Source organism: Micrasema longulum, unplaced genomic scaffold (assembly GCF_059751315.1).
Source record: "Micrasema longulum isolate JH-2025_06_02 unplaced genomic scaffold, ASM5975131v1 h1tg000336l, whole genome shotgun sequence".
Taxonomy (NCBI): Eukaryota; Metazoa; Arthropoda; class Insecta; order Trichoptera; family Brachycentridae; genus Micrasema; species Micrasema longulum.
Window position 1 is genome coordinate 325,361 of NW_028277540.1, and position 27,040 is coordinate 352,400.

At 31.3% G+C, this 27,040-nt stretch overlaps 4 protein-coding genes across 4 annotated transcripts in view; 2 read left to right on the forward strand and 2 right to left on the reverse strand.

Moving 5' to 3' along the window:
- Nucleotides 1-16,333, forward strand: part of LOC148282345 (tRNA dimethylallyltransferase-like) — a 126,063-nt gene extending 109,730 nt beyond the window's left edge. The window contains exons 4-5 of the mRNA XM_088225220.1: nucleotides 13,347-13,557; nucleotides 15,348-16,333. Coding sequence (XP_088081346.1) covers nucleotides 13,347-13,557; nucleotides 15,348-15,683 — 547 coding nt within the window. The 3' untranslated portion in view covers nucleotides 15,684-16,333. The remainder of the gene's footprint in view (nucleotides 1-13,346; nucleotides 13,558-15,347) is intronic.
- A 7,340-nt stretch (nucleotides 16,334-23,673) lies between these two features.
- On the reverse strand, nucleotides 23,674-24,776 carry mtTFB1 (mitochondrial transcription factor B1). The gene has a single exon (XM_088225223.1). The coding sequence runs from the start codon at nucleotides 24,774-24,776 to the stop codon at nucleotides 23,727-23,729; it is 1,050 nt and encodes a 349-aa protein (XP_088081349.1). The 3' UTR covers nucleotides 23,674-23,726.
- Nucleotides 24,777-24,822: 46 nt separating this feature from the next.
- On the reverse strand, nucleotides 24,823-25,077 carry Ccdc56 (Coiled-coil domain containing 56). Its single transcript, XM_088225224.1, has one exon. The coding sequence runs from the start codon at nucleotides 25,075-25,077 to the stop codon at nucleotides 24,823-24,825; it is 255 nt and encodes an 84-aa protein (XP_088081350.1).
- Nucleotides 25,078-25,501: 424 nt separating this feature from the next.
- The window catches only part of LOC148282349 (F-box only protein 25), a 30,229-nt gene continuing 28,690 nt past the window's right edge, over nucleotides 25,502-27,040 (forward strand). Inside the window, exon 1 of the mRNA XM_088225222.1 lies at nucleotides 25,502-25,634. Coding sequence (XP_088081348.1) covers nucleotides 25,522-25,634 — 113 coding nt within the window. The 5' untranslated portion in view covers nucleotides 25,502-25,521. The remainder of the gene's footprint in view (nucleotides 25,635-27,040) is intronic.

Below are 27,040 nucleotides of genomic sequence, written 5' to 3' on the forward strand. Positions count from 1 at the left end.
CTGTTTTTTTTATCTATGGTTGAGCGCCACGAAAATTCGATTCGTCCCATCGACACTAATAATATAAACGTATCAATTTCATTTAACTTTTCTTTACACAGTTATTTAAGCGTTATGCATTTTTTGGATCAAAGAAATTCCCGGCTTTAAAACGGAACATTCACCATTTCCGCATAATGTTTTTAATTTGTCTTAGAAACTTTAGTGTGTACCGGTTTTTCCGTGTAACTAAAAAAACGCAAACATGTTGACGTAGAGTACATGTGGGCAACCCCCGGCCTGCGGGCCGGATCCGGCCCTTTGGAAATGTGCAGTTTTGATAATACAAAAATCATTCATAAACTCAAAACGTCGAACGTATGTGATTTTTTTTTCCAATACTTCTATAATTTTTTTCACGAAAATGTTTTTTGACCAACTATTCTTTACGTAACAAGATACAGATTTTTAATAAGGGCCATTACAAACAAGCGTTTTTTATCCGCGTGATTTTAGAAGAAATTAATAAATGCACTCAGAACATTGGAATAATTCCAATCCAGAGTGCGTCAGTATTCAGTATGACTTGTTAAAAAGTATTTTCGAGAACTTGAATTTCCACAACCGTAACACGAAATTAACTTCAATCCAGAGTGCGTAAGAATGTGAAGCGTTAATAAATCCACTCGGAACGTTGAAATAATATTAATCCAGAGCGCGTCAGTATGCGTATTCTTAAAAAGGATTTTTACTGGACTAGGACTACAGTTATTTATCAATAAAAGTATTTAAATCCAGAGTGCATCTTTTTAATTTCGATTTAATTCCTGTAATTTGTTTTTATACGGTATTTGCTGACGCAGCCAGTAGGCCACATTGTGGCGGTATCTACCTACTATCTATAAAAGCTACTCTTCGGACATCTATCTTTATTTTGTTAACCATAATGTTGAAACCGTGCTTTATTTATTTTGTTTTTTATTTCTCACATTGGCGTGACCACTTGACAAATTTACTACTATGCTCTATGTTTACGTTTATTTTTTGTAAATTGATTGATATCATTTTTCGGATTTCACTCGTTCATGCGCTTTGTAGCTGTACTACGATTGGTAATCTAGCTTACATAATATATCAACTATAAAATACCTAAATTTCATAAATGGGGTCTAGAATTACTTATGTCTTACTCCTTTTTATTATTAATATTAATATTATTATTGATTTATTTTAAATTTCATTAATACACTAAATTTCTTTGTCAATTTTAAAAATGTGTAAATGAGGGGCTAGATTTATTACCGTCCATGCGCTCTGTAGCTGCAAGACGTGCTGGGATATTTATTTACTGTACAGCTTCCCTGAGGTGATTTTCACAAAAACGGCGCCACATAAATTATTTAATTAAATATATATATATATATATATATATATCATCATCATCATTCCCTTTCCGCACCTAATGGTGCATAGGGCACTGCATTGGTACACCAATCGCTGTGAATCTTGATCATTTTTGTTAAATGAAGGTAATATGATCAGTCTTACGCTTCCGGTACCAGTCCAGGGACTATGAAATATTCTAATGTAAAAACACCTTTTTCAATAAATATTTCATGTCAACCATGTCGGGAATCGAACCCGAGACCTCTTGCAGGTAGGCGAACGCGCTGAACACTGCCCCGCGGGGCCGACAAATATATATATATACTACAAACTAAGCATGTTTTGTATGTGTGGATGGTTATTGTGATATTATTATTAATCCCGCAACTCGTAGAAAAATAGGCCAACTTTCCCAAACTAGAAAAGGGTTACCCATGCCTGATATGCAGAGCATTATCAAGGTTTATAAGGCGAACAGCCGTCACACGAAGATATTAACAAAATAAAAGTGAATCCAACCGTGTGCTTTTATTTGATCAAGCTTTTATTCTTTTATCCGATCAGTGTGGTTTTCTTCAAGCTATCCATCACCAAAATTTTATTTATAAATTGATATAGTAAAATGATCCAATTATTATTTTTAAAGTTTTTATCCCGCGAATTCAATTATTAATTGTAATAAATTATGAAATTAATAATTATTGGTCAATTTAATTATTTTTAATGGTATTATCCAAAAACATAAAGTTTCTCTTATATGGATTCGAAAATCAAACCTTAGACCTCAAAAAAGTCATTGAGGTCAAAAAATAATCAAGAAATTGTAAATAACACGCTTTTATGGATGTCCTACCCATTTTACTCCCTCGCGTACAAAATGGACGTCTCCTAAAAATGTCACCGCCTGACACATTAATAAACCAATAAAAATCCATCAATAGCTATTGCCCATTAGATAAATAGTAAAATATTAGGCGTTTTCCCAAACTGAATCGTAGTTTATTCCCAGGCCGATCAACCGAGCGTGACATTCTTCTATGTAGTGAGTCACGTGGGTATGTATGTATATTGAGTATATTAATGTATTCGGATGTTAAACAATACATACTTATGTAATAATATATTAAATTAATGTTACGTTTGTATTGCCTTGACCTAATGTACTACAAGTTGGGAAGTAAGGTGAAGCTTCCTTTTACCGACCCACGTTTCTTTAACGACAATCATTTAATTCTTAACAAAATTCTCATTAATCTATTAATACAGAGATAGATAACATTTTGGAAAAGGTAATATAAAAGTAGAGGCATTTACGGGGCTTATGACCTGTCACCACATGGCTAGTTTAAGTGGTCGCTCTACACACTAAGTAACACGTACTATTCTGCGTACGTTTGAACATACATACTTCTTCAGTGCCTCCATTCGATGATGTTTGTGAAGTTAAACAGCCGAAACCTTTATTGATGCTGGTGAGATTCATCTGACTGAATTATTTGACCCACATGCTAGGCAACGCCTGAAAATATTTTTCAATTTATATACCTTTTCTTGGATCATTAATTTGGTTAATTCATTTTTTTGTAGACAAAGACTAGATTTCATCCCCCAGGGTGTTATAAGTATCAACACATACAACAGAGATGGAGACATATACAGGGCTTATGAACTGTCATTGGCTTGTTTAAATTACCAATTTACATACTGTGTAACATTCACCATTCTGCCTATGTTTGAACATCGATATCTTTTCGATTCTTCCATCTGTTATTATTCTTATATTTAAATCATTAACGTTGTTGTCTCACGCTTTAATTAGTGTTAGTAAAACAATACTAATAATATTATAAATGCAAATGTGTTTGTCTGTTTGTTTCTGTTTCCTTCATATCGCAACGCAACATATCAATTGACGTGGTTTTTTTGCACAGGGATAGCCGGAGAGCTAAAAAGTGAAATAGGCTACTTTTTGTATTATGATTTCATATATTAACAGCTCTATGGGGGTTAAATCCAGTCCTTGTGTACAAAAAAATGGACAAACTCAAAACATTGTCGATAAATCCACCTGGTCTGAGAAATATAAAAATATTTTCAGGCGTTGCCTAGAATGACATCATCATCATCAGCCGTCTCTTGCCCAATGGTGAACATAGGCCTCCTTCTTTAGTCTCCATATTTCCCTATCCTGAGCCAACCGCATCCAACCACTTCCTGCAACTCGTCTTATGTCATCAGACCACCTTGTCTGAGGCCTGCCGACACTTCTCCTACCCGTTCTGGGTCGCCATTCCAGGACTTTTTTGGTCCATCTAGAGTCTGTGGTTCTGGCTATATGAGAATGTATAGTAGGTGAAATAATTCAATCAGATGAATCTCACCCGCATCAATAAAGGTTCAGCTCTTGAACTTCACAAACATCAACAGATGGAAGAATTGAAGGAATACATTAACTACTGTAGCAGCAAATTATTTTTAAAACCAAGAAAATTTAAACAAACTAACCATATTACAAAACAAAGCTTTAAGAATCATTTTGAAAAAAACTGATACACAAGTGTAAATTTGATGTTAAATTAATTAAAGTACTAACATATAAGCAAATGATATTTTACAATACGATGATGTTCGTTTATAATTTTTTTTTTTTTTTAAAACACAGAATTTTGGAAAAAAAATATCAAAGCCAACATGAACAAAATCACAATACAAGAGAAAAGAAAAAAATCAGACTCTCATTTAGAAAAAAGGCAAAGTCAAAAATTTTTATTTTAGATAAGTCTGTTAAAATATTATGAAATGGGATAAAACATATGTGAAGAAAAAAAAAACAAAATTCAAGTAGAAGGTTAAGAAATATGTGTTAAATAACTTGTAAATTAAATATATGTACATTGTTATTACTAGAGCACACATAGGAATATGTTTATGAGTGCCCTATTTCAAGATTTAATAATAAAAAAATAAAAAAAACAAAATAGATATTCAAATGTAGGCAGAATTGTGAATGTTACACAGTGCGTAAAGTCGCCACTTAAACCAGCCGATGACAGGTCACAAGTCACAAGCCCTGTAGACGCCTAGACTTCTATATTCCCTCCTTTAAAATGTTCTTTATCTCTGTTGAAATATATTAATCTTAAAACATTTTGTATCCCCCTCCATTCAAATCATCATGATATTGTAGAGGTATTATACTCTACTTGATAGTAGCCATTTGTTAGTTCATGCAAAACATATTATGATTGAATGGATTTAACGGATTTAATAAATAAATAAAATAATTTAAGTTACTTACAATTTTTGGTTTATTACACACGAAAATACAAAGATTACACAAATAATATTTTAGAGTGAATTTGAATACTGGTAAAGACAGAGAAGGGCGAGTTACGTGTTACGTGGCCTTATATGGGAACTATAGTATTTATTTCAAGTATAAAAGTATTCCTCTTTTTTTTCTTTAAAAAAAAAATCTGCAGTTAATTTACCTTACCTTTATGGAAGCCTTAGCATACAATTGAACGTAGTTATGCAGAAAGCAACCAGCCATAGGAAAGTGAAACTGAGATAATAGCACTTTTGTAAAAAGAGTGAATAATCAAATCAACACAACAGTTGGAATGTTTTTCACTTTGACAAATGATAAATTATGCATACATAAGTTTTTAATAATTTTTAAAAAAATGTATTTGACCCGTTTTAATGATTTTTTGACCCGTCCGGCTGACCACACAACCTAAGATGCACATTTTACAAAAAAACAGCCAGCCCTGGTAAAACTCTGATGCATGTTGTGTCATTACGTATTGAAAATATTATTTTATTTCTTATATTTATGTTAGGGTACTTAAATGTAAAGAATCACTTAATTAATTTGTTATAATAGTTTAATTATGTATTAAAGGATTTTTCGTGATTTTTTTCATGTCTGACTGACCACACGACCTAAAATATGGAGTTTGCAGAAAACAGACACATCTAATATTAAATGTTACCCCATTCAAACTTAGAATGTATGAGATGACATTCTGTATTGAAAGATAATGTTTATTGCAGGCATGAATTTATAAATAAAAATACTTAAGTATTTATCCACTTTATTTAAGATAACTAGATTTCTGAAGGCATTAATCTTCCCATCAGCATCCTATACCGTAAGAATTTTCTAGTGTTGTGGGTGTTTTCTACAAATTAAGAAATGGCATTTACGTGATTGACATTCTTTTCATAATGTGATTATTACAGTTTTTGGATAAAATCGATCTGGTTGTATATAGCAGAACATAGAATTGACCTCACTGCACCCGATAAGAAAAGTAGCATGGATGATTGGCCTCGAGAGGGGAGACTACACTTACGGAGAAATGGAGTCAATGTTAAAAATCTCAAGTCTACAAAAACGTAGAAATAACATTGACTCCATATTTATGTTTAATTTGCTGAATGGCTTAATTGATGTACCATCGTTACTGGAACAAGTGTTCAATGTTCCGATCCGCCGGTTGCGAAATAATAATGTGCTGTTCCTCAATCAACACAGCACAAACTATGGCTTGCATGCACCAATGTCCCGATTGTGTCGTATTGTAAACTCGAGACAAGATCTGGACTTTTTTGGTGTAAGTCTTTATAGATTTAAAAATTCACGAAGATAGACCGGATCTTGTCTTGAGGTATTATTTTTTTTTGTCCTAGCTTTAATTTTATTTAGTTATATTTTATTTTATTAGTGCCTGTATTTATTATAAGAAATTGTATTTACCATCGTTAGAATGGACTGCATAAGTCCGTCAAATAAATAAATTAATAAGACCGACATCGATTTTTTCAAAATTGTGGACTGGCTGCTTTCTGCATAACTACGTTAAATTATTTGCCCACCATCTTCGTATTTGTCGAGGGAAATCGATCATCGTGAGATTTTCGGTATACGGTGACTCTCGATCTTCGCAATTCTCGTATGCCTTCTCCATTGCTAGCTTGGTGGAAGGATCTCTATGTACATAATATATATTCACGTCTGTTCTACATAATAATAATTGCACGTGTGTAATGCTTACATCTCGTCGTATTCAATTTCAAGTACCCACGTCCGTTTTTTTCCAGTTCTGACGTTACAAAGCGCCATTATTTCGTTTTGTTTTTATTATTTGCGCAACGAAATCCGACGATAATGCTTGCGGTCAGTTGGCTTGTAGTAAAGTGTAGTTTATTACCCCAGGTCATATTCTTAAACCCAGATCTTTAGTTTTAGATTAACTGGGACTTTTCTGGCTTACGATTAAACGTAAGTCGATAAAAAATAACGAGGTATCCGCATTGACATTGAGACATGCCCTGAGCCCTCAAAAATATGACGCTTCTCTCATGCCCAAACGCTCAGTCATGCCCAACGCGTATTTAGTCGTTCTTCGACCGTGACGTTTAGAATCGAAACAAAAATGTCGACTTGCGTCATCAAAACGTTTTAAAAACAGTTCGAATAAACATTGTAATAAGGATTCTGTAACTTTTCATTGAAAAATGTTTGTTCATAGGTGATTAACAAAGTTTAAAACCATTAGTCATAGAATTAAGAATAGTCCAGAAGGAGCGTAGAATCATATTTGAATACATCGGACTGTGTCCAATAATTCCCCCACTTAGACACACTTTCGCTGCGCGGATACTTGAAGTCACCGGGTAATATTGCCAGACCGCGAAGAATATAACCATAACACAAATGTAAGGTAAAAAAACAAGCAATCTGTTAATTTCTCTAAAATTGTATTGTGCACGCGGAAACATTGATTGACACAACAGAGTAGATAAATAAAGGGTCATTTAATAAGAGTAATTGAATTAATGAACTTTGAACTTAAAATATAAAACAAATTTTATTTGACATGAAACAGATATTTTTATATCATGTCAAATAATATTTGATGTTTAGAAGATAATGTCAGTCAAACGTCAACCACAGAGTTGTTTAATTCGAGATTTAGTTTTCATTAATTCTCTCATTAGATGACCAAAGTAGGGTAAAAAAATTTACTACCCTGGCAACACTAACGAAATTTCCATTTTGTTTTTTCGACAATCGGACAGGTGGAAAAATAATTTAATTTTTAAGTAATGCATTTGTTATTTTTTATTTTTTTATTAATGACAAATTAAAATACAATATTACAACATAATACAATTTTTTACAATAATCAAATACATATATTTACATTAACGTTTCCCATTACGTAAAAGAAATAAACAATTCTTGTGTACATAATGGGGAGTGACGTCTTACAATAGATTATTTTATTTTAATCAATAATATTTTTAAAATAACATATATAAATTACAAAAAAGATATTAACGATGTTTTCAAACAGTGTCACATAAAAAAGAATTAAAGATGTATTTTTTTACTTCTTTCTTAAATATATTGTATTCCTGACTGTACTTTTTATTATCTTTGTTCGTTTCATTAAAGACAAATATTCCTCTGTAAGTATAATGATGTTGTGCAGTAGTTGTTTTTAATTTAGGAATTAAGATATTACCACCTGTTCTAGGTCGCGTACTTATGTTTTGAGACCTAGAAATACTACTATTTATTTTATCTTTATATATTTGAAGCAAACAATTCTTTTTATATAGCAATTTTATATCTACAAACTTAATTTTTTTAAATAATTGAACAGTGCGAAAAGTAGACGGTTTTTTCAAAATAACTTTTATAATTTATTTTTGTATTTTTTCAACTGGTAAAATATTTGTTTTAAAAGCACCACCCCATCTGATTATTCCATACTGTAATATGGATTGGGCGAATGCAAAGTAAATTGATTTGAATTTTTCGATGGTTTATATATTCCTTAATCTAATAAATACATATATAAGTTTTCTCATTCTATTAACAATATTATTTATTTGCTACTTCCATTTTATATTTTTATCAATTATAATGCCTAAATATTTAATGCTATTTTTTTCAGTAATTTGAAGGCAATTATTATTATGAAACTGATATCCTTCATTGCATTTTGTTGTTTGTATACAAATATTTATAGGAGGTATAATTTGTTCTTTCAGTGTAAAAGTGATGTAATATGTTTTTTCAGTATTCAGAGACAAAATATTGTCATCAAACCATTCTTTTAATTTATCAATATCTATATTTGATTTTAAATTTACTTCGTCCCATGAAGATCCTCTTATAATGAGTACGGTATCATCAGCATATGAAATAATATCACCATTCATATTTTGTATATTAAAAATATTATTAACATATACAATAAATAAAATAGGTCCAATTGCTGTTCCTTGTGGTATCCCAAAATCTGAACAAATTATTTTATTACTAAAAGTTTCATTATATACACATTCATTAGCTAATTACACATGAAATGTGATTGCATCCTGTTTCTTTAAGATCCTAGCAGTATTTCTTCACTTTAAAAGGACACAACACGGCATAGTTGAATTCAAATCAGGGGTTGCGTACTGAGCGACGTCTACAAAGAAACTAATGGGTCAAAACGTAAACCTAATCATTTATGAGTAGTTGAGTCGCCTTCTATTTGATGTGCGTATGCGGTTTCTGGACTATTATTAATTCTATGCCAATAGTATTTGAATATAAAAAATATTTTTTGTATACGTCAAACTACGACTAGCAGCGCAATTGCGAAGCTCTTCTTGGTTACAGTGGTGTTCTGATAGTAATACGTTTTTAAAATATAATAAACGTGAATTAGTATCTGTACCTCAGAAGATAAAACACAGGAGTACACTTTTTGTCATTTTAAAGTTAAAAATGCAGAAATTATTTCAATAAGCTATTTTATACGTGAATAAAAAACCGATGTCCAATTTCGTTATCAAAATGCATCTCTAAGTTGAAATGAAAATCTGAAGTGCGCTTTGTTTTTATGCAAAAAACGTCAAAAGTCCCAGATATGCTGATTTAATATGTACTATTATTATCAAAATAATCATTATTTTACATTGAAAGTTCTTTATAGATTAAAATGATCTCATTTGGTTCAAAAGTTATGATGTTGGAAATTGCACAATCACTGAAACTTGTTTCCTGAACGTTTCGTTCAATGTGACTCCCGTGGTTTATCCTTCAAGGTACAGAAATTATCTTTTTGACCTAAAAAAACACACGAATAGAAATAAATAAGTCGAAATTATAAGAAATTATAATTATATTTTTTTTGTTTTTTTAGAGGTAAAACAGAGTATTCAAAAAATAAAGTATAATTACATAGCAATGAAATAAATATTAATAGTAAAAATGGTAAACAAAAAATCCCACAACGGCATGGCCTGTTCGTGGGTATACAAGAAAATGTTAATGAATTTTCGCTCTTAATAATAATAATAAATAGACAGTTATAATATTTTTGTGTAACATAAGAAAGAGAAAATAAAATATTATAAAAGATTACATGGTATTTTTTTTGTAGGAATTAAAAAAGGAAATAAAAAATATTTTTAAAAAAAACATAAAAATATTCCTTAAAGGGCAACAAAATATTTATATCATAGAAAAAAAGAGTTCACATCTTAAGTTTGAATCCAGGATAGTGCGTGTTTTTTTTTAAAAGAAGGAAGGGTTGATATGAAATATTTATTTAAAAGAGTGTTTTCACACTAGAATATTTCATAATCCCTGGGCTGGTACCTGAAGCGTAAGACTGATCATCTTACCTTCATGCAATAAAAATGACCAAGATATGCTGCGATTGGTTACCAATGCAGTGCCCTGTGCATTATTAGGTGCGGGAAGGGAATGATGATGATGTTGTAAAATAATGAAGGAGAATAGGTACATTATTGACTAATTTGTTGGTTTTTCTTTTGTTGCGTTCTCTTCATTTAAAAAAAGCAGACACAACTTATGTTAACATCCAATATATTAGACGCCAAATGCCAAACAATCTTCAAGTAGTTCTCCTGACAAGTTTTTTGTGGTTTATTATTATTATGACCAACTTACGTAGCGCAATTTTCGTAATATAATACCCCAAGGATGCTTTACAGAGTGATCATATTCGTTTTAATTTCATTTGACTTGAAAACTTTTTAGTCATTTTATTTATTTTGTATTCTTTTACATAAAAACTTTTTTTAACGTTTAGTTTATATAAAAGGTACTTTGTGCCGTGTATATTAATAAATAAACATTTAATTAACAATGTTTTTAATATGTCCAAATGTTTGTTCGCCTGATTTCTTTCCTAGGTAGTTATTTAAATGTAAGTAAATTGCAACAGAGAGGGAAAGCTGTTTTGCGAGGGAAATATGAAAGTCTAGGTATTTACAGGGCTTATGACCCATATTTTTTAGTTTTATGGTCATAAACCATGTTACACAGTTAAAAACGTGCCTGTTGCATAAACCTAGTGCTGAGAGGCAGCTCATTATATTACATAATCAATGCTTTTTGTTAACAAAAATATAGTTAAAATAAAACAATAATATATTTAACTACTTATTAATTAAACTTGGTAATCAGATAAGTAAAAATAGATAAAGCAATGAAAAAACGGGTATTAATTTAAATATTATTTTTTAAATATGAGTTTAGTTCATTTAATAATTTTAAACTTGAATTTTTATTCTTATTATTTTCGTGTTCTTACTCGTATTATACTTTTAGTGATAGTATCCTATAATGTTTATTAGATTTTAGCTATAAGGTACTAGCAGGCAACAGTCGGCTATCGCCGATTACTGATTGAAAATGTGTAATGTAAATATTACATTCAAGAGAATATGAAAATATATAAACAAAAATAGGAAGTAGATACTTACCCCTTAAAATATTTATATGGAAAGCGCAGATTTGACAGCCGGATATTTATAACCTCGAAATTGACACACATTAAACGAACAAAAACAAACAAACCATCACGCCGTTTCCCCGTTAAAGTAGACAGAGAGGATAAAACGCCACATCACTCTATCTTTGCATACATATCTCGCTTTCTCTGCATTCATACATCTTTTCATGCACGCGCGCCGATTATTCTGACTTTTGACATGTCCATCTTCAAGTATTTGTTGGATTTGGTAGTGCCATGTCCTTCTCGGTCTTCCTCTATTTCTGCATCCATCAACGTTCTCATTGTAAATATTCTTAGCCGTTCTATCGCTGTCTATTCACTCTACATGTCCATACCAGCGCCGAGCTCCTTTCTTGATTTTGACGATAATGCTTATCTTAGCCTTACATAATGTACGGATCTCTACATTTGTGCATTTATCGTTCATAGTTTTACCAGACATTCGCCTGAGAGATCGCATTTCGACAGCATTCAGCCTACTTTCATTCCTGTTTTTTAAGTCCATACTTCGCTCCCATACATCAGAATCGGGACCAGACACACATTACTTTTCGTATAATTCATTTACTCGAAAAACATGATTTCATTTTATTGAATTGAAAGTTTGAAATTTTACTATGTGACATTTAAATGGTGTATAGTTATAAATTACAGCAAAATAATGTAAATTACTAAAATTTTGTGATATTTTCAACAAGTCATTTCTATGTTACAACTTTTGACGTTCGAAATTAAAACTTCTTTCTCCCTCATTTAGCACACAGCATTTAGACGGTGAAATACCGAATGAGCTTTAAACGACAAATTTTATCAGTCAAAATTAGTCTGATTTATGTAAAGGATAGAGGTCAAATTCCTATCCGCCAAATAAGTCGAACGTTCTACATCGCACGGCACCATGAAACAACATAGGGTGGATTCATTAATAATATTTTTTTTATTATTCCATTTATTAATAGGCAGGCAAACACATGAAACAGTACACTATGAAGCTGACTAATCTCCACTCGATTTCTTTTAGCAAAAATTTCACTCGCAAGTAGAAACTCAATAAATAAAACCAAAAAAGAATATAAAAAATAAGTATCCACCCACCCTAATTTTACCGGACTAAGTAGATTAGCACGTTTTGTGTGAAACTGGCCCATAAATGACAGATACAATCAATCATTTTTAGAATAATAATATATCAGATTTTGTCTATTCTTTTTATGATTTCCTTGTATTTTGTACTTGGAGCCCGGGAATAGGAAAGTACACAATATGAGTAGTAAAATTACAAAATCCGCTCTAGATAAATTTAGAAAAAAAAAAGTTAAGGAAAAGATTTATTGTTGTTTGATAAAATCTACAAAATAAGACAACCGTGTGCCACATATCCCAGTGAGTTGCAAAACCCACTCCATCTCAAACGTTTTTTGTGATCTGCACATATACTGTAAAACAATTTTCTCATAAGTAGATGAAGTCTCTAGAGCGGGTTTTGTAACCCAGCGACTTATGATTGTTGGTTCCAGAACTTTCTAAATAAAAGTGTAATAATCCATGCCGGGTACTCTCTCATTCATTTTGAATACAGTAGAACCTCGATAATCCGGACTAATTGGGGATGAGGGTAGTCCGGATAACCAAAAATCCAGATAATTGAAAAAATATAATTAAGAGAATAAAAAAAATATGCATATCTACACATTATTGTGAATGTTTTTATTGAAATATTTACATGTACATTTAATACAATTAATGGTTGACATCTAAACACTAAAAAGTGGAAGCGAATAAGATTTTACCCATGTATTTCCAGCACTCTAATACCATTTCGCCCTTTAAATCTTTCAAGCCAACCCGAACTTGCCTTGAAATTCGATCTCCATTTAAACATACGTTAAAAAATATCACCTTTTCACATAATATTGGACCAGATGATCGCTTTGAGTGAACTACATAAAGAGACACTCTTCGATGTCATAAGTAGATACTCTGCCGTTTGGGAATATTGAGACAACTAATTTCCATAGATGGCGCTGTGCAAATTAGTTAAATTTGTTTAAAAAATGAATTAAACCCAATCCGAGATCCAAATCGAGGTTCTACTGTAGTTTTTTTATGCTTGTTACATTTACATTTTATTCACATTTGCAGACCAACAGACTACACAAAGGGAATCTTCCAATCCATCGGATTTAAAGAATTTCACGAGTACCTGATCCTAAGCGACGATGAACGTACTACAGCTCATGGCCAGAAAATGTTTACTGAGAGTTTAGAAAACCTGAAAATAGCAACCAAGAGATATGCCAGAAGACAAAACAAAATGATAAAGAACCGTTTTCTTGGACATCCAAATAGACAGGTTAGTCATTTTAAAATTTACAAATGTAATTAAATAGAAATATAAAAATCTTAATTCTATGCATAATTCTAATCATTACTATTACATAAATATGTATTTTTTTCTTCAAGTAATAATAGCTTTTGATTATTAACTTTGCTACCCACCATAAAGTAATAAGATTAATTGCCAGTTGCACTGTAAAAAAATTGAGTTAAAAAGGATTTAAGTTTAATCAATACTGTTCTGAAATAAAATTATAGCCCCGGACACGGTGGCTACTCAGGTCCTAAAAATGTTAATTGAGTTTAGATTTGTCCCTCAGGTAGTTCGTTAGAGCTAATACCTACCATGCTTGTGGTCCCAGGTTCGATTCCTAGCAAGGTCAACATAAAATATGTATTTAAAAAGGTGATTTTCACAGTTTTATTTTGGACTTAATCTGAAGTTTTATGTCACATGAAAAAGTAAGATAAATCAACTGCATTTTAACAAGAATGCAACAATAATTTAACTGTAAACATTTTTTTAACTTAAATTTTTTTTAAATTGTGTTTTTCTATCGGCATTTTCTGGTGGTTCTGCATTTTAATTATCATAATAGAAATTTGTATTTATAAACAATAATTACAATGTAGACAAGAATTGTTTTTTTTTTTATATTTAATGGAAAACGTTAATGTAAATACATATATGTATCAAATTTATATGAAATTGTATTTAGTAGTAATATTGCATACTTCTATTTTTTATCTGAATAAACTAACAAATATAGTTATTCCACTTTCACCTTCGACTTTTTGTGGTGCAACTCCCCATAGTGACAAATATAATATATTTAATATGAATCGACTTGATGTAACTATCTAGATATGCTGCACTTGATATACCGATCCACCCTCAGGTGTGGACAAAGAATGATGATGCATATGCAAAGACTTTAAAAAACACACATTTTACACAAAGATTTTTTTTTTAAGAACCTATGTTTTATAATATGGATGATCATTGTTTCTTAACTCTAAAAATCTCTCTGCAAATCGTATGTCGTGTTACATTAAGCAAAAGGTGGGATGTTTTGAATTACAGGTTAACCAAAATTTGACATGTACATAAATATATACAGTTCTGTAGTCTATTTTTCATAATTTATGAAAATAATCATATAATTTAGGCCTGTTATAGCAATATAGGACTTCATTCACGAAGGCACCGTGGCGCAGTTGGTTAGACGGCCAACTGTGAAACTGGCGTCGCGGGTTCGATTCCCGCCAGTTGCAAAAAAAAAATCCAAGAAAGATTTTTTCTCAATTGGTCTGGGTGTTGTGGACATTGTGGTGTATCTTTCATTACCTCCTTCCATATCCCCTCTATCCCACCTGCTGACAAGCCTCAAAATAGAGGCTTAGCGGGTAAAAAAAGAGATATATTATGTCTTGTATTCTATGTAGACTCATGTGACATAGCCACACAAGAGTTAAATTACCTACATGGCAATTTCAAACATTTTTTTCTCTCACTTTTGTTCTCATCCAAAACATTTTCCATCTCTGTTGCAATACATGTCAATCTACGTAATTTAATTTTGGTAATGACCTTCCTGGCAATATTATGTACCACAGATGAACGGTATCTACTTGTTAAGTTACTGTTAACTACATACTATGATGAAACATAAAACTGCAAAGTTAGTTGAAAATATAATGGTATGGCATTCTATTCTCTTCACATAATTATGAAAAACATTATAATAGTGTTAGTTAATTTAGCTTTTCATTAAACACTTCCTTATGATTCTTATTTGATTTTAGGTGCCGCCAATCTACATGTTAGACACTAGCGATGTTTCTTTATGGATGGAAAATGTTTCCAAGAAAGCATTACAAATCGTTGAATCCAATTTGAATGATACCAAGTGTCCCATATCACCGGAACCATTTGTTACTGGACTGAGTTATATCAATGGAAATAATCCAAATGCATCTCATTACTGCGATACATGCCAAAGAGTCTTTATTGGTGATCATCAATATAAAATTCATATGGATTCAAAGAGGCATAAAAAACAGATGAGGAAATTATTGAAATGTGAGAAGGCCTATGAAATTAATAAACCATCTAAAGAAACAGGAAGTAGCAGTTTTTAAAACTGTGAATCCTATTAATGCTATGCTGTATGTATTTAATTTCGTATATAAAATATTTCTTTATTTTCAAACTAATTTTTCAAACATTTTTTTAAAAAGAACCTTAAACCCTTTGTTGACTTGGTTTAATATTATATATCCCTGAATATTCTAAACATTAATAGGAAATCAACTGTTATTAAAAATAAACAGTGAAATTAAAATTGAATGAGTAGAAAACCAGTAAATTTGATTTATGTGAGGTTTTTTTTTGCTCTCTAATTTTGTTCAACTGAGTTTCTCCTAAAATAATAATAGAGATGTCAATAGCATTCATTGGCTGTTGGCTTAAATATAATAAATTATGAGTGTCTAAAACTGAAAACAGTTAAAATTGTAGTTTAAGATCATGTACAATATTCTTTTCAACGGAAAACCAATTTGATATTATGTTCTTATTAGATAAAATGTTATCATTGCAATATGTGCCATGATTATTGTGGTAAAACTACTACAATTAGCATTACAAACGTAAAGTGAGAAAATCCCAGTCTCTGTATACTAACCCTGTACTAACACAACAGTGCCAGCAGCAAACTCTGGCACTGTGATCTTCAGTAATGATCGGTGAATAACCAAATAAACTATTTCAACAGCTTTCAAAAAGAAAAGTTTATACCTTGTTTGTACAGATTAGATACTCCATTAGTAACAAAGAAATCAAGCTAAACATGATATTATATGGATGTGTAACATGTCAGTAGTCCTGTAAATAACAAATTACAATAACTTTTTTCTTCCATTTAACTTTACCACTATACAACCCTGTCTAGGGACACCGACGTGATAAAAATATCGAGGAGGTTAAGTTCCATAAAATATGGTAGTGACTACCAAGTTGATTCTTCTGTGTTATATTGCACTCCATGTAATCTATTTTCATTACTATTGACTACCTAACTTGATAACAGAATTTTAAAAATAAAGTATACAGCTCGTAGAAACAAAAATATTTAGTTTCGGAAATAACACAATCTTGTTTCCTTGTCCTGTGTGCTTTAATTCGACTGTATTTAGTCAATTACCCATTGACACGGACTCAGCTCTGCTAACATAAAATTCATGGGGCTCAGACACCCCCAGGCCTTATGGAGTTGGTGCTCTTGACCCTTTACGAAAGAGACAAATTTACATATTATATAATTTATACATTTTTCTTAAGATTCAATTCAGTAAAATGTGCAAAACTAGATAAACCTCAAAAGAGAATACTCCAGTCCAAACCATCCAATTTTATAATAAATATATATGTATGTGCATCTTTATCTATTGTTATTACTAAGCAAACCTTAGACATAATTATTATGGCACTTATATGGAATACTTATAGGTACGCTATCCGGCAAATGATATGGCACATTTTTAATATATCAAAAGCTTCGTTATTTCCGGCACTCTTTAGTTCATGTCCTGTTTTAATAAACTCTCGACTATATATGTGTTCGGCATTCTAGTTAACACTATATAGGTATAAACTTTGTTGACAAGAAGCTGGTATATAAATCTTAACTTATTGAATATTTAGAAAACAATATCCAGCAGATTTAAATAAAAAAATTATTTCACTTCCGTATAAAAAAAATTACTTCAATGGATATCAAATATGTAATAGAAACATTTAAATACAAATATTTTTAAGCCTCCGTACATACACTTGCCCCTCTGAAAATTATTTTAATTTATTCAGAAATAAGATAATCTGAACCAGGAACATAATTTACTATAAAATATGATTGATATTTTTTAATTCCTTTATTTGAGCCTAAGCATGAGCTTCATACATTCCTGGTGGAAAATATAATGATAATTTCGGAGTGTGAAGTTACATTTCATTATTTTTTTTTAGTGACAAAACATCTACAAAATAAAATGTATCTATGGTGCCGACTTTACAGAAAAGTCAATGAAAGTTTTTTTAGTTAATAAAAAATCTCGTATATTAAATTATGTAGGAATCAGGTCAACATAATAGACATATACAGGATTTTTTTATTGATTATAATAGTAAACAAAAAAAAAACTATTGGCTCTTTTGTAAAGCTGCTACACGTCTTACGAACTTTTCCTTTCCACCGTCGATATGGTGTTTCCATAATAACTGCTTTTTCAATATAATTTCATTCCATGCTTATCTCTAAAATATTTTGATGTGTTATAACACATGTTATACATAACCAAATATAAAAGGAACAATATATGCTTTTTGTTTTAATGATTTTACTTTTGAATAATTTAGTGTTCTTTATAAACACTCCTTTTTTTTGTCAAACTCATTTTTCCTACTTTTAAATAATGATATGTACATTCATTGTATAACCCTTTTTGTGTGTAATGTTTATAAAATAAAATAAATACGAATGAAAGACTTCTTTTTTAATAAGTATAAGTGATCCTTTTACACATGTAGGTACTGCTATATTGGATTCATGAAAAATCAAAGGGATGTGGGATCATACACTGGATCGTATGTGTGAAATAAAATGCCAAACTTTGACAGTTCAAAGTAAAATTAAAATTTTGTTGGTGTTCGTTCAAAATCTATATTTTACTAAGGGAATGTTTTGTAGTTTCCTCATTAAAAATCAAATGTGGAAAAGTTCACACAAGGCCACAACTAACTATTCAGCCAGAGCTCAGACAGTAGTTAGAGCAGCTAAAGATAACTGTTGCAGTATAATCAGCAGTATTATAAGCCATGTGTTAATATAAGTTTTGTGGTATTTTTCCGAATTTCATAATGATCACCAAAAGTACACCAAACTGGTAAAGATTATATATCATTCGAAAGAATATTTTCTGCTCTACAAGAAATTGTGTTTGCTTTTACGTTACATATATTATTTTATTTGATTACAAGCCTTCGAAATGGAATGTCAAATATACAAAAGTGAGCATTTTCGACATTTCCGGTTTCATTTTTTTCTGTTCGCGTTCAATCGAGGAATAAGGCTGCCAAAGCTGCTTGCGATATTTGTCTACAGTCCAGTGAAGATGCTATGAATTATTGACTAATTTATTGTAAAATAATGAAGGAAAGAGATTTTTGACTAATTGTTTTTTTTTGTTGTGTCCTCTTGTTTTCTTAATTTGGACATAACCCATCTTAAGGCGATTCATCCAGCCAAACACAATTTCATTTTCGTTTAAAGACGGTAGTGAGTTTTAAAAAGAGACAGCAATATATTTGTCCGTGCGCGCGGGTAAGTCAAACTTGGGTAAAGTTAAATACAGTATGCCCGCTAAGTACCCGCAAAAATGAGTTTTTTTTTACCTGCATGGTCATGAATTTGAATTTGAGTTCCAATAGTTCCTTTTGAAAACTATAATTACTTTTGCAAGATAAATAATATGTATTATGTTACAGTACGGACTCACGGCTCAATTTATTTATTATATTTGGATTATAAATTTGTACTCGCCTATCATTAATTTTCGTATAAACTGTTTTTTTTACATCGTTTTTGGAATATTATTTATTCCTTAGTCTTAATATATCAATGTGGTGGATACGATTTAATGCATAAAAAGTATACAAAAAAAAAAACAATATTTTATCATCAATAAATGTTTTATTATTTATCCAGATACATATCCAATTACATTAACAAATATATTATTGTTGATAAAAAAGAAAGTAAAAAATACCATTTAATTATTAATAAAAGCACACATGTTTTTTTTAATTTTTTTTATTTATTTTTTCAAAAATATTTACAAATTTTTTTTTTATTTTTTTTTTTATTTATTTTTTCAAAAATATTTACAAAAAATTCTTAAATTAAAGTCCTGCTGAGTTGCATACATACAACTCGTCAGCAGGTTCTTATAAATTACATTAATTATTTACACTTAGCCTACATTAACAATAATTTTACTTGAAAAACAATTACAGATTACATTTTGAAAAATTAAAAACTATCACTAATACAAAAAAACTTTTTTCTAATAACCATAATTTGAGCAAACGTCGAACTCCTGTATTTAACTCAGTATTTTTAATATTGTTTGGTAACATATTAAATATTTTAGGTATACTGTATTGCAGTGTCCTTTTGCCATATTTATTGCAGTATCTAGGAACAGCTAGCCCTTCCATACTAGTAAACCTGGTGTTGTAATCATGTACCAACTTCTATCTAATACTTAACATATTTTTGTTAAAGCTACACTTTATTCACAAACAACATAATAAAAGTAAAATATAATATACTTGTTTTGTCTTTAAAAAAAAAAAACATTTATTGAAGTCAAAACACCGAAATTTGCTAAAAACCCTAAATCAATTATTCTTCGTCCACTAATACTAAAATGAGTATTGTCGTCTTCTTTTTTTTTACGTCCAAACAATATCCAACATCTTCTTCAAGTATTGTTTCAGATACCTGTTGAAAAAAAAAATATATATATATGGTATTTGCAATATCCAACAGTGCACAAGACAATAAAATAGGAAACATTATATTATTATGTTCAAATTTTATTAACATAATTGAGTTTTCTAAGAAAAGAACCCTTAATGAGGAATGCAATTTGCTGTGGTTTTAATATGTATTTTCAATCACCAAAAAATCCGAGTTTGACTCAAATAAATATGTAGTTTCAAGAATCAACAGTGCTTATCATGGAGTGTGCATAAATGTTTCGGTGAATTCTATTTTTAATAAGCTAGTGATAATTAACTCAGTAGGTATATAAATTAAATGATTTATTTCATTGTTTGGTAATATTATTACTAAAAAAAAACTAAAACCAGCACTATATCCAGAATGCAAAACTGAGATAAGCTTTGTAGAACAAAATAAAAAAAGTCTTTTATGATGGTTCGCTCATGCAGAACGAATAAATTATGGATGTAGAAGTCGATGAAGGTCGAGAAAGACGTGGCATGATCAAGTACAATAAATATTTGAGTTGTCCCATGTCGGAATAATCGGCGTGCGCGCATGAGAAGATGCATGAATGTGAAAGAAGCATGTCACGTGTGCCAAGACAGAGAGGTATAGCGTTCTATTCTCTCTGCCTAACCCTTTGGAGAAATGGCGTGATGTTATTTAGTTAGTTATTGAGCATAGCATAAATATGATACGAGTATGCCTAAATTTATAAGTACAACAAGTGCCTGAAAGTGGACATGTGAATTATTCTCGTGAAGATATATGATGCCAGGATAGATTGGTGCGGCGTTCTACCTTCTCTGTCTACCCCTTTATAGAAATGCCGTTATGACTAGTTACTAGTTAGTTGTTTATAATTAATTATATTAGGTAATTAAATTTATGACAATACATACGGTTGAATGAAGAGTATCGCAATTGTAATTTTCTCCATCATCAGCTTCATTTAAACTACTGGAAACAATATGCTTGTCTGTAGAAGATCTTTAGGCAGCCAATTCCCTTTTCCTGAAACACGTTTATTGTTGAGGTGGGTAGAGGTATATATATATATATTTTTAATGCACTAACAATCAACATAACATCAAGTACCCATCAAAGATGTTGCTACATTATCTCTGTTTAAATCACGTCTGAAGAAAAATCTCTTTTCTACTCCTTAATCTTTCCTCCTTCCCTCTTTTTTTCATTTTTCCCATTGAGTAATAGTTTTGATCTAAGGTAATTTATAAACAAATACGTTTATTTCTATTTTTATGTGTTCTGTAACTTGAATAAAAAAAAAAAAACTATTATTTTATTGGTTGGTTGGAAAAATTGCCATTTGGCAATAAGCCCGCCAATGTTCAAATAACATTATGTACAAAACGTTAAATAAATACACATTTATTGGATTATTCAAGGCCTCAGAAAACAAATCAATCAGTTGGTAATGTCGTTTCAGTTTCTATGAAGCTCTGCGCCTCATATATAATATGCTAAAGAATACTCGATTCCGAAACACACTGTAGTTATACATGCGAAAATAAAAAAAAAATTCTTACCTATTTCTTTCTTCATTTATCTTGTCAAATCTTTTGGTCTTGTTACGACATTTATGTTTTCTTGTAAAACCTTTAGCTTTAATTGTTTTGGAACCCATTTTTCATTCAAAAACTTTAAAAAATCACAGAAGAAACGTCCCAAAAAATCCGACACAGAAAACACGTCCGTACTCGGTGAACGCCCGAGAGAACTGATACCAAACTGTACGTTTTATATATGATTGATTCTCAATGAAAATACATGATTTTATAATATTAATTACATTTATATTTTAGCATTTTTTGAAAAATGAAAAATATATGTAACTAGAAAAATGTGTGTTGTATAGAGAAATGTAAAAAAAAAAACAATTTTAAAAGTAATATACATAAGAAAGAGGCATTTAGTTTCAACAATTTAACCCAAAATGGACTCTGAAAGAATTGTATTTTACGAAAATTATATGCTTTTTTTCAAAAAACTAACTCATCATCGGCTTAGATAAATAATAGATCTTTCAATAACTACAATTAAACATGTTACAATATATTATCTAAATATAGATAATTTGTGTTGAAAATGTTGAAAAAAACGAAAAGTGCACTTTTCCTTGCAATTTTTTAGTCAAATAAAATTTAAAAAAAACATTTTTACTTCATCAGTTTACTAGATAAATGTTAAATCTTTTATGTGGTTTTAAAAAAAAAATGTTATACTCATTATTAGACTCTAAATTTTAGTTTGAAAACTGCCTTTTTTTGCTCCGCGCTGGATGGATCGCCTTAACACCAACAAATGTAATGTAAAAGCAAACACAGTATCTTGTAAAACAGAAAATTTTCTTTCATATGACGCACATAACCTTTACCATTTTATTTTACTTTTGGTGCTCATTTTCAAATTTGGAAAAAACTGACACAACTTATGTGACATCCTACTTCATTACTACTACAACAACTACCATAATGTCATTTCTCAGTAGGGGTAGGCAGAGAGGATGGACTGTCGCGCAGTTTATCCTGACATACATTCCTAGCTTCTTCCGCATTCATAGATCTTATACATGTCCGTAAGTTATGCCACACCCTCTCAGATTTGCATTTTCGCCTGATTTCGCCATTCGTAACCTTGTCATACATTGATTTCCCACACATTTACTTAAGAGATCGCATTTTGACCGCGTTTACTCTGCTTTCCTTCCTCTCCCAGTCCCATGTTTCACTTCCATACATAAGTGTTGGGACTATAACTCAATTGTGCACTGCCAGTTTAGTTTCGATTAACATATTTTTTGCTATACTTAGTGTGCCGTTCGTTTAATTGACCGCATTCACTCTCCTTTGAACATCTTTTTCTACTCATGAACACACGCTTTTCAGATACACAAACTCTTCCACTCGTTCAAGACATTCATTGTTTCTCTGTACGTAATAAGGCAAAAAATCATGTAACTCCCACAAACAAATCATAACAAATGAAAAGATAATACATATATGTTTATCGATCGTCCACAGAAAATAACTATTTTAATGATCACATAAAATTCAATAGTGAATGATTTAAAAAATATTTTCTCAATAGACATTTAGTGATTATGTACATTGGCAATGTTTGCTCTAATCATCATCATTCCCTTACCGCACCTAATGGTGCAGAGGGCACTGATTGGTACACCAATCGCAGCGTATCTTGATCATTTTTGTTACATGAAGGTAAGATGATTAGTCTTTCGTTTCAGGTACCAGTCCAGGGACTATGAAATGTTCTGGTGTCTACTCTATAAGTAGGATATTTTTTTGTAAATGACCCTTGGGTCAACTTGCTTGCAACAATAGCATTTAATTCTGTGGAAGTTTTAGGTAGTTTTTTATTTTTGGTGGCATTTTGCAATTATCTGAGTAGTCAATCAACAAGAGAGGAAAATTTTATGTAAAACTGCAAACACACATCAAATTTCATTTTTTTGGTCTTGTCTTATTAATGAACTGGAGGATCGGTATTATCGTTTGGCAAAAGATTATTGAAAGTCTTAATAAATTCATAACATTTTATTGTTTCTATTACTTCTACTGATGATAAAAATAAATTATTTGTTTGCAAATAAATCTTCTAGTTGTGGGTCATTGCAGTCAAATTCTGAAGTTTTTTTAACTTTGGGAGCTCTCAGATCATAGTCAGCAACCTCTGGATGTTTGGTGATAATATGTTCGTACGCATAACAAAGACGTTTAAATTCTTCATGTGTTATTTGAAAAGGCCTCGTTGTCGGATTTATGTTAGCAATAGTGAACATTTCCTGAGCCAACTCGTCTTGGCATTCCGGAGGGAAGAGTGTTTTAGCGCCTCGAATACAGTACTTCTGTCTCAAGTGGAAAGTTTGTCTCAGTACCTTCTCCACTAACTTGAAATCAAGCGGAATTATAGGGTCTTTCCAGGGAGTTAGAGTAACAACACCGACGTCCACATCCGGCTTAGGAACGAAAGCTTTACCCGGTATAGTAAACTTGTGATTCACTCTGCACCAATTCTGACACATTACGGATAGTCTGCATCGCTGGGGACTCAGAATGGGGGCGGCCATCCTTTCTGCCACCTCCTTCTGGAATGTAAGCGTCATCCTCGTCCGACCGTACACCCACGGTCCAGTGCGTTTAGAAATCATCTCCAACCATCTTATGATAAGAATAGTCGATACACTGAATGGCAAATTTCCAATCAAATGTATAGGGGGCGTACACTCGTACCAGGGGTCTTCACTAGCAGTATAGGTAAACGCTTTTTCTAAATTTGTTGTGAGAATATCGCCAATTACAATATTAAAGTCTATGTGGCCGGCGGAAGCTTCGGATAGCATTTCCAGTGAAGGTATAAACCTGGGATCCTTTTCAACAACGACCAATTGTTTAGGGTTATGGCGCATTATAGAGCGGGTGATGCCTCCCGGTCCGGGGCCCACTTCGCATACGTGCGCTCCTTCTAAGTTACCAGCAGCCCGCACTATTTTGTCCGTTAGCCTTTCATCCATCAAAAAGTTCTGGGATAGTTGCTTCATTGCTCTTAATTTGTACAATCTAATAATGTCACGTATTGTTGGGAGAGGTGGTAAGCGTAAGTTCAACTTTGGTACGAGAGACATGTTGAGTTTTTATATAGGTATATAGTGAATCTTATGAGTAATGCTATTATTTATGGACTGTGGCAGGTTCTATAAAATCATCCAAAAACCTCTCTTGTTTGACGGCAAATATAGAATATATATAAATACCGAAAACTCCGGCGCCGAGTAATGAACCAGTGATAATATTATTTCTTCTTACAGCCTTAAGCTTTTGAACACGTTCCAAATTTTTTGCTTCAACGATCTTCATTAAGTTCAACTCACCTTGAGTATATCGAGATTTAATAGAGGTATTATCGGAAGGTTTATTGCTTTCCATTATCGAAACAGAATTATTCGCCGTTAAAAAACGGCGATCTATAACCTCTACAGACTTTGACAGAAGGGATTTTCAGCAATGGCGTTCATTCCATTGTTACACAACATGACTATTGGATACGATAGGAAGCTGCAAGCATCGATAAAACAGACATCTACACTTATTTGGTGGAAAACCATACTACTAGAAGTTACCGACAAATTTAACGTTTTAGTTTTGAACATAGATGGCAATAGTATGCGGATTTATGTTTGACATTTTTCCATTGTCAGCTGTTAGTGACGTTTGAGAAAAACAACATAACAAAAAGGCATGCGCATTTTGCATCTCTTTCTAATGAACGTTTCTGTTCGGACTGGGTTGACTACGCGCAGTGCTGCGTCGCATTTGCGAGCAATCGCGTAGTATCGCCGAGAGTCGTTTGTTTACTGTTTATATTTTGAGATGCCATTTATTTCCAAGGATTGGAGATCACCCGGAGAAGAATGGGTGAAGACCCAAGAAGGCTGGGAGAAGAAAAAAGTGTTAGAATGTACGGCGCAACTAGACAACCAAAGGTCAGAAACCATATTTTTTCTACTAAAACGGATCAATGCACTTTCATAGTTTCTTTGTTCGCAAATCCACTTCTTGTCACCTTTCTGTGAACAATATTTTGTTTTATTATCCCGTTATGTGTTTAGCTTTATGCTGTTTTATTACGGACTATTGGTTAACTTTCGTAATAAACATGAAATCTTTTGTTTTTCTCTTTATTATTGACATTTACAACTCGCTATCAAATATTATGCCTTGAGACCAATTTATTTTCGACTACATGCAATTTTCTCAATAATCAGTTATATCGATTAAAATAAACCAGATTATTTCATTTAAGTGTTCAAATTCGGGATAATATTGAAGATACAATTATTTATAACGACAAAAAAAAAATGCTTTGTTTACTTTAATATTTCTTAACGCAACCAAATGCTAAATAGCATGCAATGATTACCAGTACCTAACCTTTTTGTTATTTCTTAGACAATTAATTATTTCGTTAATTTACTTTAAGGACAAAGGCGCTTCCAAAATCACTCGCAAACGAGTGGAGGCGTATAAAAAAAAAAAAAAAAAAAAAAAAAAAGGCGCTTTACAAATTAGCGAAAAACTTATCACTAATTGAAAATCTATGTGAATCTTACAATTGGAATAAAAAAAAAAAATTGATTTTTTTCAAATACCTGGCGGTGTGTTTATAATGACATAATTTGGTGGAAATATTTCAAATGTATTTGATCAGATAAACCACAAATATTACCTAAAAATAATAAAATATTGCTTTACATTATTGTACCTACTGTCTATTAATTATGTACATCACAAATAACTAATTAAAAGAATAATCATTTTACGTATTTAGTTTCGACCACAGGTTTCGTCGAGAGTCGTGACTGACATCGTCAACAGACCACTAATCTGACGATGTCGGTTACAACAAAACCCGGTCACTGATGAAAAATCTATAATAAACTGTGGTCTAAACTGAATAACGTGTTTTTCTTATTATAATCAAAATGCAGTTCCACCAAGAAATGTCGGTAGCGAAACTCGTTGTACATACGAATAGTAAATATTATTATAACAAAATATAAAAACATTAATAAATCTAACTTTTTTCTTAAATTATCCGAAGACGTATTATTTTGCGATCCATATTAATTGCCGTGCATTATCGATAAAGAATAAACATTTTTCTGAAAAAACTTGTTCGCCGCGCCGTGTCGGTGCCGGCGGTGTTCTAAAATTAATAAGTGAAAGTAATTCCGGGCTCTTGTGTATTATGACAGAAAAATTCAATCAAATTATACTCCTCTGTATATTTACGTATATTTTTTTACACATGTAGGTAGGTACAATATTTATTTTATTTTATTTTACAACCAGATGCTAACTACAGTTGGATTCGAACTGGAATCTTGTT